This window comes from Oncorhynchus mykiss, chromosome 32, assembly GCF_013265735.2.
Source record: "Oncorhynchus mykiss isolate Arlee chromosome 32, USDA_OmykA_1.1, whole genome shotgun sequence".
Taxonomy (NCBI): Eukaryota; Metazoa; Chordata; class Actinopteri; order Salmoniformes; family Salmonidae; genus Oncorhynchus; species Oncorhynchus mykiss.
The window spans coordinates 9,508,392-9,522,506 of record NC_050572.1 but is presented as its reverse complement, the minus strand read 5'-3'; the positions used below and the strand labels follow the sequence as shown (position 1 = coordinate 9,522,506).

Genomic DNA, 14,115 nt, shown 5'->3' with positions numbered 1-14,115 from the left:
CCCTCTAATCAGGGACTGGTTTAGACCTGGGACACCAGGTGGGTGATTCCCCTCTAATCAGGGACTGGTTTAGACCTGGGACACCAGGTGGGTGATTCCCCTCTGATCAAAGACTGGTTTAGACCTGGGACACCAGGTGGGTGATTCCCCTCTAATCAGGGACTGGTTTAGACCTGGGACACCAGGTGGGTGATTCCCCTCTAATCAGGGACTGGTTTAGACCTGGGACACCAGGTGGGTGATTCCCCTCTAATCAGGGACTGAATTAGACCTGGGACACCAGGTGGGTGATTCCCCTCTAATCAAGGACTGACTTAGACCTGGGACACCAGGTGGGTGTAATTAATTACTAGGTAGAACAGACACCAGCAGCCTCCGGACCTCGTTGGGGTAAGAGTGATATGGCTAATTATGACTGACATTGGTTACAATCTACCACAATAGAAATATCGGCAGCTAAGGTTTACAAGGGGATAGGAGGCCTTGTTGCACAAGGTTATCTGTGCACATGATGGAAGTTACGAGGTACATATTCTTTAAATGGAGAAGGGAAAAAAGCACTATTTATGTGACTAAACGACTGACTTAAACTAGACTAAAATTGCCCAGGGTTTTAGTCAACTGATAATAACTAAAACTAACGAAGGACGAAATGACTCAAATGTGACGAAGGATAAAATATACATCTTAAAACAAAATCTAAAATAACTGCTAAAATGAAAACTGCAGCAGGGTAACAGAATAAAACAGGAGTTTGAGTTATCACACAGCACTTCCTGGGTGGCCAATAGTCAACTCCACAGGAATATCAACTACGTCATGCATGAAACAGGAAGTGGCCTGGATATATGACTTAAAGACAGGTTATATGACCATCTCATGTGACCAGGTACCTGCTCTGTTATGACACACTAAAATACAGGAAGTAGACAGTACACAGGAAATCTGAGGATTACCACACAACCTCACACCCCTCCTAACATTAAGGGGTAAACACCAACTCCTCACTTCACTCATCTTATTCAACATTAGGGGCGGCAGGTAGCCTAGTGGTTAGAGTGTAGGGACGGCATGTAGCCTAGTGGTTAGAGTGTAGGGGCGGCAGGTAGCCTAGTGGTTAGAGTGTAGGGGCGGCAGGTAGCCTAGTGGTTAGAGTGTAGGGACGGCAGGTACCCTAGTGGTTAGAGTGTAGGGGCGGCAGGTAGCCTAGTGGTTAGAGTGTAGGGACGGCAGGTAGCCTAGTGGTTAGAGTGTAGGGACGGCAGGTAGCCAAGTGGTTAGAGTGTAGGGACGGCAGGTAGCCTAGTGGTTAGAGTGTAGGGACGGCAGGTAGCCTAGTGGTTAGAGTGTAGGGACGGCAGGTAATCTAGTGATTAGAGTGTAGGGATGGCAGGTAGCCTAGTGGTTAGAGTGTAGGGACGGCAGGTAGCCAAGTGGTTAGAGTGTGGGGGCGGCAGGTAGCCTAGTGGTTAGAGTGTAGGGACGGCAGGTAGCCTAGTGGTTAGAGTGTAGGGACGGCAGGTAGCCTAGTGGTTAGAGTGTAAGGACGGCAGGTACCCTAGTGGTTAGAGTGTAGGGACGGCAGGTACCCTAGTGGTTAGAGTGTAGGGACGGCAGGTAGCCTAGTGGTTAGAGTGTAGGGACGGCAGGTAGCCTAGTGGTTAGAGGGTAGGGACGGCAGGTAGCCTAGTGGTTAGAGGGTAGGGACGGCAGGTACCCTAGTGGTTAGAGTGTAGGGACGGCAGGTAGCCTAGTGGTTAGAGTGTAGGGACGGCAGGTAGCCTAGTGGTTAGAGGGTAGGGACGGCAGGTAGCCTAGTGGTTAGAGGGTAGGGACGGCAGGTAGCCTAGTGGTTAGAGTGTAGGGACGGCAGGTAGCCTAGTGGTTAGAGTGTAGGGACGGGAGGTAGCCTAGTGGTTAGAGGGTAGGGACGGCAGGTAGCCTAGTGGTTAGAGTGTAAGGACGGCAGGTACCCTAGTGGTTTGAGTGTAGGGATGGCAGGTAGCCTAGTGGTTAGAGTGTAGGGGCGGCAGGTAGCCTAGTGGTTAGAGTGTAGGGACGGCAGGTAGCCTAGTGGTTCGAGTGTAGGGACGGCAGGTAGCCTAGTGGTTAGAGTGTAGGGGCGGCAGGTAATCTAGTGGTTAGAGTGTAGGGATGGCAGGTAGCCTAGTGGTTAGAGTGTAGGGATGGCAGGTAGCCTAGTGGTTAGAGTGTAGGGACGGCAGGTAGCCTAGTGGTTAGAGTGTGGGGGCGGCAGGTAGCCTAGTGGTTAGAGTGTAGGGACGGCAGGTAGCCTAGTGGTTAGAGTGTAGGGACGGCAGGTAATCTAGTGGTTAGAGTGTAGGGACGGCAGGTACTCTAGTGGTTAGAGTGTAGGGATGGCAGGTAGCCTAGTGGTTAGAGTGTAGGGACGGCAGGTAGCCTAGTGGTTAGAGTGTAGGGACGGCAGGTAATCTAGTGGTTAGAGTGTAGGGATGGCAGGTAGCCTAGTGGTTAGAGTGTAGGGACGGCAGGTAGCCTAGTGGTTAGAGTGTAGGGACGGCAGGTAGCCTAGTGGTTAGAGTGTAGGGACGGCAGGTAGACTAGTGGTTAGAGTGTAGGGACGGCAGGTAGACTAGTGGTTAGAGTGTAAGGACGGCAGGTAGCCTAGTGGTTAGAGCGTTGGGTCAGTAACCGAAAGGTTGCTGGATCGAATCCTCGAGCTGAGAAGGTGAAAATCAGTAATTCTGCCCCTGAACAAGGCAGTTACCCCGGTAGGCCGTTAAATAAGAATTTGTCCTTAACTGACTAGCCTAGTTAAATAAAGTTTAAATAAATAAAACATATTTAGCAGTGGCCTTTGAAGAGAGATAGGAGCTAGAGGTAGTGTCACTGACCGCCATGTTGTTCTCACTGTATATGTGAGGACAGTGACATTTTAAGAAAACGGCAAAAGTTTTGTAGAAACTTCAATGTCAAGGGGAAATAGTTTGGCTTCATTGTCAAAAAGCATTAAGTTGACTTTCAAAACACATTAAATTCGAGATTTCTTTCTATATTTTTTTGTAATTTATGTCTCTCCCTCTCGTTCCTTTCTATCACTTACGTTACACTCTCTGTTTTCCTCTGAGTTGGGTGGTCAGAGGGTGGTCTGGACCCCACAGGGCCGAGGGGGGAGGGATCCTTTGTCACATTACCCAGAGAGGGGGGGTGTCAAAGGTCACCCAAATCCCCCTGAGGTCATTGACCTCCTGACCCATGGCTGAAGACCCTCCCCCTGGGCAGCAGGGTCCCTTCTCCCGCTGGCCATTTGGGACAGACCGCTAAAGGGTCAGTTATAATCGGGACGTCTGGAGAGAACAGCAGGAAGGGAGGGGTGGGGCTTCATCAATACTGACATAGAGAGCGAGAGAGCAAGGGGGAAATGGAGAGGGGGAAAGAGGAAAAAGATAGCGTGAGAGCAATAGGAGAGAGAGAGCGAGAGAAAGATTTGGCACCAAAACGTAAGCTCAAATGTGTAACTAAGGACATTTCATCATTTAACTGTTTAGTGCCCATATTATTGTGAAACAAGGCTGATGCTGGTCCGTGGCAGGCCAATACAGCAGCAGCTTGGGACACAAAGGAGGTCAAACTGGCCAATCAGAAAGCAGCATACTCAACCAGCAGGTCACAAGTTCAGGGTCAGAGGTCATGGGAGATAATGGGTGTGGAGTGGGCGGAAATATCCTGCCCCGAGAAAGAGTGTGTGTGCGTGTTTGTGTGTGTGTCCCAAGTTCTGTATCAGGAGATAGAGGGACTAGGCGGTGGTTGAACAGTGACAATGTGCACAGTTATGACGTAACCTAACCTTGGCTTGCTGAACTAGATCATGTTTCAGGGTTACGCCGAGTCCTGACCAGGGTCAGACACGCACCTTCCAGGGCGATTACACAACATCTCACACTTCCTGTTAACTCTGGTTTCCAGGAAGTACTGTAACAAAGCATCTCATTCAGCAACATACCCATCCGTATCAAAACCATTCTCAACAGATCATGGGGAGGGAATGTAACTGTGAATGTCTCAGAATCCATTACCGACAACCCTTTATCACAATAAAGGCTTCGTTTCTTAAGAGGAACGCTTTTCTTAAAACCCATAGAACTAGAATGAATGAATACTATTTATGTGTAAGAGTTCTCAGTACCAGCTGATTGTCAGTGTTCGCGTGGTTGTGAGGGAGGACATGGGTATCAACACCGTGACTGAATAGATCATTTAACATTATTAGTACCGTTTCCCTTTTCTCGTGAGTAACGTCTTCTAGTGACCACTGCTGCTAGAGACAACACAGAGTCAGAGAATCTATTTACTCTACAAGCATCTACATAGAGATAATATGTTCCTCTCTCTCTCTCTTTTCACGTGAGTAACGTCTTCTAGTGACCACTGCTAGAGACAACACAGAGTCAGAGAATCTATTTACTCTACAAGCATTTACATAGAGATAATATGTTCCTCTCTCTCTCTCTGTGTGTGTGTGTGTGTGTGTGTGTGTGTGTGTGTGTGTGTGTGTGTGAGAAAGAGAAGGATGGAAGGGTCTAAGATTCTATTCCTAGATGACCTTTCCCCTTCCTCTCCTCCCTTCCCTGTCACTCCCCTTTGACCCCCGTCACCCTAGGTGACCCCCCCCCCTTCCTGGGCCAGCTGGGTACCTCTAACCACAGGCTTCAGTGCAGCCTAAAGGAGAGTGTGGATGATATGCAGAATATCCCATATATCTGAACCGGTAATGTGGGTCAAAAAATACCACAGATGCTTTGAGACACAGACATGCTCACCTGTACAGCCTGTCTTCCTTGCTGTGCGTCGGCCAGTAGCTGGATGATGATGTCTCTGGAGTCCTGGACAGCGTCCTGTAGATAGACCAAGCTGTGGCCCATGTGTCTGCCCACACTACACTCCCTACAGATAGGCACAGAGCACGTCTCACAGAAAAACAGAAACACCTAAACGAGAGAGGGAAAGAGAGAGAGAGAGAGAGTTAATTCAATCCTCCTATCAAAACTTGATCAAAAAGAAAACATACATTAGAATATATTATTTAAAAGGGTTTGAGTGCTTTAATATGTTAAACAATGAACTGTGATGGTGAGTATATAAGATCAGAAACCAGAATGTTTTTTTATTGACTATGAGGTGTGTTGACGTGTACTTTTCTGCAGCGCATGTTTGATTGAACACCTCGCCTGGTTCTCTTCAGGCTCAGAGGGGTGACATTGAGATGAGACCGGGCATTCTGGGGCTTTACGGATCAATAGACCAAATCAGAGGACTTAATGTGCGCACACACACACACACACACACACACACACACACACACACACGGTTCTTAAACCGTGTGTGTGTATCAACAACTAGTCATAACAAAATGCATTGATCAATCTGTAATACTAAACACAATCACATTTCAATGAATAAGAAATATGAATAGTTAATGTTGACTCATTAAGTCACACGTAACCATTAGCATGACACTAATTAAATATGCGCCAAACATAAAATCTAAGAGCGACAGGGATCAATGTTGTCCAATGGGAGTAGAGCTGAGGGGAGGGGGTGGGAACAGCAATCAATCCATTGATAACAGCTACGGTCCCAGGGGGAGGCGTGATATAATGAGGCATGGGCACACTCCTGTCTGCTCCTTTAAGCCCCTCCCCTTTCTTTCTTTTCTCCTCCCTCAAGCTCTTCTCCTCTTCTAGCCCCGCCTTCTTCAACCTCTCCAAAATTCCTAGGGGAGGGGTAGAACAAAGGGATGGAATGCAGCTGCATTTGGTGGAGGAGGGGAGGTATGGATTGTGGGATGGGTGAGGGTCTGACAGCAAGGCAAGTCTTACATCTCCGACCAAGGGTCTCAATCATCATTGTGGAGCGATTTTAGTGCCAAAAGAAAATTATTTTTTAAATTCCATCATTTTCAAATTGTATTAGGATATTTAATTTGAAATAAATATTTTGGGATTTGTAATGCACAAATTGAATTCATAAACTGAACTTATATTTCATGATTTGAAACAGAATTTAATTAATATTTTGTTCAGTTAAAAAAATAATATTCAATTGAATATTAAATATTCAAATTCTATATTGATATATTCTGTTTTAATATGGTAGATATTGCATTAATTGCATCATGTTTACCAACTATCATTTCAATTTTCATATTCAACTTCTCAGATGCATTCAGATTCAGTTTTCAAATTCAGGTCTCTAAATTCAGACTCAAAACCAGAGACAACATTCTGGTACTTTACCAGCCAGGAGAGGTAGAGGAGAACAGATAGAATCAAACTCTCTCTGTGGTAAAACAGACTTCTGGCGGTTTATGAATCCAACGAATCCAATGTTGAATGTATTTTCTTCCAATGAATGTGGCTCTAGCGTTTGCACCGTTTTGGCAAGAAGTTACAACCCCATTCCTGAAAGTTAAGACACTCTGGAAAATGGATGTGCCCTCTATGGTGATCAAAGACCGTGCAGGACAAGGTAGAAGGGAGTGTCACAAAAACATATTTGAATAGCCCTGTCATAGCCCTTCTAAGGATAGTCTTTCGTATTGCTCTTGTGAATGACTGGGTTCGAACCAGCTCTCCTACATGTCACAAAACCGTGTTAGCCTACTTAGCTAAAGCCTATACAGTTTGTTTAATCATAGGGATAAGTTCTGGAAGTTTATGTAAAAAGGACTGCTTGTACCAGTTCCCCGATTCAGCTCATAACGAGACTCGAACTCTGCCTCGCAAACACACGTGACCGCACTCCCGAAGCGCTCCAACCCACGGCGCTATTGACAAAGGCCTTCTTCAACACTTCGGGCTGAGCTTCACAGATCCCCCATCTGCTACCGTCACCTCCCAAACTCACTTCACAGCAACGCCAGTGGTGGAATCTGCACAACTGTAGATACGAGTCCAATGGCACCATTGTAAAGGACATCGTGATGTCTGCTTAGCAAGTACTAGTTCCCCCTGGTTAAGCTCATACGGAGACTTGAGGAGACTCAGGACTCAAAAACAAAACGTGTGCTCGCGCCCAGGCTCTGTCGTAACCGGCCGCGACCGGGAGGTCCGTGGGGCGACGCACAATTGGCCTAGCGTCGCCCGGGTTAGGGAGGGCTTGGTCGGTAGGGGTGTCCTTGTCTCATCGCGCACCAGCGACTCCTGTGGCGGGCTGGGCGCAGTGTACGCTAGCCAAGGTGGCCAGGTGCACGGTGTTTCCTCCGGCGCATTGGTGCGGCTGGCTTCCGGGTTGGATGTGCGCTGTGTTAAAGAAGCAGCGGCTTGGTTGGTTGTGTATCGGAGGACGCATGACTTTCAACCTTCGTCTCTCCCGAGCCCGTACGGGAGTTGTAGCGATGAGACAAGATAGTAGCTACTACACAATTGGATACTACGAAATTGGGGAGAAAAAGGGGTAAAAATTAAAAAAAATATTAAAAAAAAACGTGACCGCCCTCCTGAAGCATTTCAACACATCTTGCTATTTAAAAAAAAAAAAAAAGGTATTTCTTCAATTGCGCAAAGGGGTGACACATCAAGCGAAGTTTCACAGAACCCCATCTGCTAGACTAATACTAAGTCTTCAAGAGCCAGCAAGGTTACTCATCAAAACAGCGTGGTTTGGTGATCCATGCTAACGTGATGAGCAACCTTGCCTGAGACGTGTTCCTTTGACACGTGGAAGTTTGTGTGAGACGTGTTCGTTTCAAGTCTCTCCGGCAAGGGTAGTCATTAGGGTAACATGTGACTTACAGGGTTAAGACTGCATTTGCCTGCTGAGCTAAAGCCTAGGCATTGGTTATGTGACTTGGATGAGTTCCTTCAAGGAGGAGGTCAAAGGGGGGGGTGAAGTGTAACACGCTCGGGTGATGAGTAACTTGTCTGAGACATGAGAAGTTGCATTGTCTCTGTTAGAACCCCATCAGTCAAACTAACATGTCTACAAGGTTGCTCATCACATGGATGGCTCGCCAAACCAACTCTGTTGCCCTCTCATTAAAATGGGATGCACAGATCCTGATTTGGAACGAGGCAGGTAGCCATGTGGTTAGAGAGCTGGGCCAATAACCGAAAGGTTGCTGGATCGAATCCTCGAGCTGACAAGGTAAAAATCTGCCGTGCTGCCCCTGAACAAGGCAGCTAACCCACTGTAGGCCGTCATTGTAAATAAGAATTTATTATTTTAACAGACTTGCCTAGTTAAATAAAGGTTAAATAAATAAAAATGTTTTTTTCAATCAATGTATATTGGTGCCGTGATCTGAGTCAAAGGGGGGTGAAATGTTACCGGGGTGGTTCGATGAACCTTGCTGAAGACTTGTGTTAGCTTCCTGAACCAATCCCTATGGGCTTTATCTATGTGGGCTAACATTGGTTGGTGGGACCTGGTTCGAACCCAGTCAGTCACAAGAACAAAATTAAACAGGGAGTGGAAAGGCTACCCTTAGAAGACAGGGCTATTCAACTATATTCTTATGGGGGAAAAAAATGTGTGACACTCCCTTCTGTGTCCTGCGTGGCCTGTAATCATCATAGAGGGAAACGGAAGGCACTTCCTTGTTCCAGAGGGTCTTATGATAGCGTATAGCCAAAACGGTTCAAATGCTAGAGACAAATTCATAGGAACATGCCACTTTGGTTTCAGAAACCACTTGAAATGTATGTTTACCACGACCTCACCTGGCTCGCAAAGTACCAGGATGTCGTCTCTGGTTTTGAAAGTGAATTTGAAAACTGAATCTGAATGCATCTGGGAAGGAATATGAAACTTTGATAAACTTGAAATGACAAGTTTGTAAACTCGATACAGAGACAACGAATGCAATATCTACCGTACTAAAACTGAATATATAAATATTAATCTGGAATATTCAATGCGATATTCCTTCAATTCAGTTTCAAATAACGAAATACAAGTTACATTTATGAATTCAAAGATTCAACGTTTATTACAAATTCAAACTCAATATCCTGACAAATTCAAAATCATAATACAAATTCTGAATTATGGAATTAAAATACAATCTGTTGACACTGAAACCGCTCTACACATCCTGATCATTAGATCCTAAAACGCTCTCGTCCCTCTTCTCATGTTTTTCATTTACTTCTTAAACCTTTGAGAGATTAGACTAACCAAAACAACGACTTTGATATACAAACGAGGGAAAACAAGTAGATAAGCATGACTTTATTCCCATATTCTACTTGATATTCCCAATTTCTAGTTGCTCATTAATATTCCCATATTCTAGTTGCTCGTTAATATTCCCATATTCTAGTTGCTCGTTAATATTCCCACATTCTAGTCGCTCGTTAATATTCCCACATTCTAGTCGCTCGTTAATATTCCCACATTCTAGTTGCTCGTTAATATTCCCAATTTCTAGCTGCTCGTTAATATTCCCATATTCTAGTTGCTCATTAATATTCCCACATTCTAGTTGCTCGTTAATATTCCCATATTCTAGTTGCTCGTTAATATTCCCATATTCTAGTTGCTCGTTAATATTCCCATATTCTAGTTGCTCGTTAATATTCCCATATTCTAGTTGCTCGTTAATATTCCCATATTCTAGTTGCTCGTTAATATTCCCATATTCTAGTTGCTCGTTAATATTCCCATATTCTAGTTGCTCGTTAATATTCCCACATTCTAGTTGCTCGTTAATATTCCCATATTCTAGTTGCTCGTTAATATTCCCATATTCTAGTTGCTCGTTAATATTCCCATATTCTAGTTGCTCGTTAATATTCCAACATTCTAGTTGCTCGTTAATATTCCCATATTCTAGTTGCTCGTTAATATTCCCATATTCTAGTTGCTCGTTAATATTCCCATATTCTAGTTGCTCGTTAATATTCCAACATTCTAGTTGCTCGTTAATATTCCCATATTCTAGTTGCTCGTTAATATTCCAACATTCTAGTTGCTCGTTAATATTCCCATATTCTAGTTGCTCGTTAATATTCCAACATTCTAGTTGCTCGTTAATATTCCAACATTCTAGTTGCTCGTTAATATTCCCATATTCTAGTTGCTCGTTAATATTCCCATATTCTAGTTGCTCGTTAATATTCCCATATTCTAGTTGCTCGTTAATATTCCCATATTCTAGTTGCTCGTTAATATTCCCATATTCTAGTTGCTCGTTAATATTCCCATATTCTAGTTGCTCGTTAATATTCCCATATTCTAGTTACTCGTTAATATTCCCAATTTCTAGTTGCTTGTTAATATTCCCATATTCCTAGTTACTCGTTAATATTCCCATATTCTAGCTGCTCGTTAATATTCCCATATTCTAGTTACTCGTTAATATTCCCATATTCTAGTTACTCGTTAATATTCCCACATTCCTAGTTACTCGTTAATATTCCCATATTCTAGTTGCTCGTTAATATTCCCAATTTCTAGTTGCTCATTAATATTCCAACATTCTAGTTGCTCGTTAATATTCCCATATTCTAGTTGCTCGTTAATATTCCCATATTCTAGTTGCTCGTTAATATTCCAACATTCTAGTTGCTCGTTAATATTCCCATATTCTAGTTGCTCGTTAATATTCCCATATTCTAGCTGCTCGTTAATATTCCCATATTCTAGTTACTCGTTAATATTCCCACATTCTAGTTGCTCGTTAATATTCCCATATTCTAGTTGCTCGTTAATATTCCCATATTCTAGTTGCTCGTTAATATTCCCACATTCTAGTTGCTCGTTAATATTCCCATATTCTAGTTGCTCGTTAATATTCCCATATTCTAGTTGCTCGTTAATATTCCCATATTCTAGTTACTCGTTAATATTCCCATATTCTAGTTGCTCGTTAATATTCCCATATTCTAGTTACTCGTTAATATTCCCATATTCTAGTTGCTCGTTAATATTCCCATATTCTAGTTGCTCGTTAATATTCCCATATTCTAGTTACTCGTTAATATTCCCAATTTCTAGTTGCTTGTTAATATTCCCATATTCCTAGTTACTCGTTAATATTCCCATATTCCTAGTTGCTCGTTAATATTCCCACATTCCTAGTTGCTTGTTAATATTCCCATATTCCTAGTTACTCGTTAATATTCCCATATTCCTAGTTACTCGTTAATATTCCCATATTCCTAGTTGCTTGTTAATATTCCCATATTCCTAGTTACTCGTTAATATTCCCATATTCTAGTTGCTCGTTAATATTCCTATATTCTAGTTGCTCATTAGACAAGAACATGTTTCACCTTTCTGAGAAGAGAGAAACAGAGAGAAAAGAGGATTTTGACCATTGTTGTGTCAAGCGTGGTTGAGATGTTGAAATGAGATTACCTACAGTATGTAGCCTAGTAGAGTTTAACATGGGGAGAAGACACTTGCAGAGAGAAGACCTAGTAGAGTTTAACATGGGGAGAAGACACTTGCAGGGAGAAGACCTAGTAGAGTTTAACATGGGGAGAAGACACTTGCAGAGAGAAGACCTAGTAGAGTTTAACATGGGGAGAAGACACTTGCAGGGAGAAGACCTAGTAGAGTTTAACATGGGGAGAAGACACTTGCAGAGAGAAGACCTAGTAGAGTTTAACATGGGGAGAAAACACTTGCAGAGAGAAGACCTAGTAGAGTTTAACATGGGGAGAAGACACTTGCAGAGAGAAGACCGATGTTTGTGAGAACAGTGGTGTCGCGTTTTAACTGGAGATAAACTATACGGCCAGCTGTACAACGTGACTATAGAGACTTCACCACCGCTATCATGTGTCAGCTGCTACTTAATATAGACTTCACCACCACTATCATGTGTCAGCTGCTACTCACTATAGAGACTTCACCACCACTATCATGTGTCAGCTGCTACTTACTATAGAGACTTCACCACCACTATCATGTGTCAGCTGCTACTCACTATAGAGACTTCACCACCACTATCATGTGTCAGCTGCTACTCACTATAGAGACTTCACCACCACTATCATGTGTCAGCTGCTACTTAATATAGAGACTTCACCACCACTATCATGTGTCAGCTGCTACTCACTATAGAGACTTCACCACCACTATCATGTGTCAGCTGCTACTTACTATAGAGACTTCACCACCACTATCATGTGTCAGCTGCTACTCACTATAGAGACTTCACCACCACTATCATGTGTCAGCTGCTACTCACTATAGAGACTTCACCACCACTATCATGTGTCAGCTGCTACTTACTATAGAGACTTCACCACCACTATCATGTGTCAGCTGCTACTTACTATAGAGACTTCACCACCACTATCATGTGTCAGCTGCTACTTAATATAGAGACTTCACCACTATCATGTGTCAGCTGCTACTCACTATAGAGACTTCACCACCACTATCATGTGTCAGCTGCTACTTAATATAGAGACTTCACCACCACTATCATGTGTCAGCTGCTACTCACTATAGAGACTTCACCACTATCATGTGTCAGCTGCTACTTAATATAGAGACTTCACCACCACTATCATGTGTCAGCTGCTACTTAATATAGAGACTTCACCACCACTATCATGTGTCAGTTGCTACTCACTATAGAGACTTCACCACCACTATCATGTGTCAGCTGCTACTTAATATAGAGACTTCACCACCACTATCATGTGTCAGCTACTACTCACTATAGAGACTTCACCACCACTATCATGTGTCAGCTGCTACTTAATATAGAGACTTCACCACCACTATCATGTGTCAGCTGCTACTCACTATAGAGACTTCACCACCACTATCATGTGTCAGCTGCTACTTAATATAGAGACTTCACCACCACTATCATGTGTCAGCTGCTACTTACTATAGAGACTTCACCACCACTATCATGTGTCAGCTGCTACTTAATATAGAGACTTCACCACCACTATCATGTGTCAGCTGCTACTCACTATAGAGACTTCACCACCACTATCATGTGTCAGCTGCTACTTAATATAGAGACTTCACCACCACTATCATGTGTCTGCTGCTACTTACTATAGAGACTTCACCACCACTTAAACCTGTCAAACACCACACACACGGCTGGAGTTTGTTGTGGATTATATAACACCTGGAATGGAGTCAATATTATTGACTGACTATCACAGGATCCCCTAACAGGGGTGGGCAACTCCAGTCCTCGAGGGCCTGATTGGTGTCACAGTTTTCCCCCAGCCAACACACCGGACTCCAATAAATCACCTAATCAGGATCTTCAGTTTAGAATGCAATCTGATTAATCGGGTGTTTGCTAGGGATGGAGAAAAAAGTGACACCAAATAATGGAGTTGCCCACCCCTGCAGGAGTCTCTCTCTCTCTCTCCCTCTCTCTTTCTCCCCCTCTCTCTCTCCCTCCCATTCCATTCCATGAGCCACAACAAACAAAAAACAGAAACATGAAAAACAGGAGGTGTGTTTGAGAGGAAAAACAGATGACATAGGTGTACTACCAAGGTAAAGGGGGTCAAATCCACGCCGGACATTTTAAAACCAGACGAGGACATTAGGGAAAAATGATTAACCAACAAAAAGTCATGACACCACCACCCCAATCCACTCCTGAGCACAACCACTGTACATCTGCAGCCATTAGAGCTGCTTTATAACAGGCTATGTCACCCTCGACCATAACGCTAAGACCAGCTCCCTGTGTTCAGCTCCCAGGTCCCAATAAAGCTTTACCACAACATGCATAACCAACAAATCAGACAGGCAAATTCAGGGTCGGCGAAGACAACCCAAAGCCAAGGACAAAAATCGCCTTAAATCTACAGTTGTATATAGAGCCATAGCTGAATGGAACTCTTTATCAATCCATATTTCTCAGGCAAAAAGTAAATCCACCTTCACGAAAAAAATAAAAGAACATCTAATGTGATAGACCATATAACTGGACAGGAAATAGAAAGAACATCTAATGTGATAGACCATATGACTGGACAGGAAATAGAAAGAACATCTAATGTGATAGACCATATGACTGGACAGGAAATAGAAATAACATCTAATGTGATAGACCATATGACTGGACAGGAAATAGAAAGAACATCTAATGTGATAGACCATATGACTGGACAGGAAATAGAAAGAACATCTAAT

The 14,115-nt window shown here is 43.6% G+C and overlaps 1 protein-coding gene across 1 annotated transcript in view; it reads right to left on the bottom strand.

The window, feature by feature from the left end:
- The window catches only part of LOC110489367 (E3 ubiquitin-protein ligase TRIM71-like), a 42,869-nt gene that overhangs the window by 10,156 nt on the left and 18,598 nt on the right, over positions 1 to 14,115 (bottom strand). Inside the window, exon 2 of the mRNA XM_036971409.1 lies at positions 4,803 to 4,970. Coding sequence (XP_036827304.1) covers positions 4,803 to 4,970 — 168 coding nt within the window. The remainder of the gene's footprint in view (positions 1 to 4,802; positions 4,971 to 14,115) is intronic.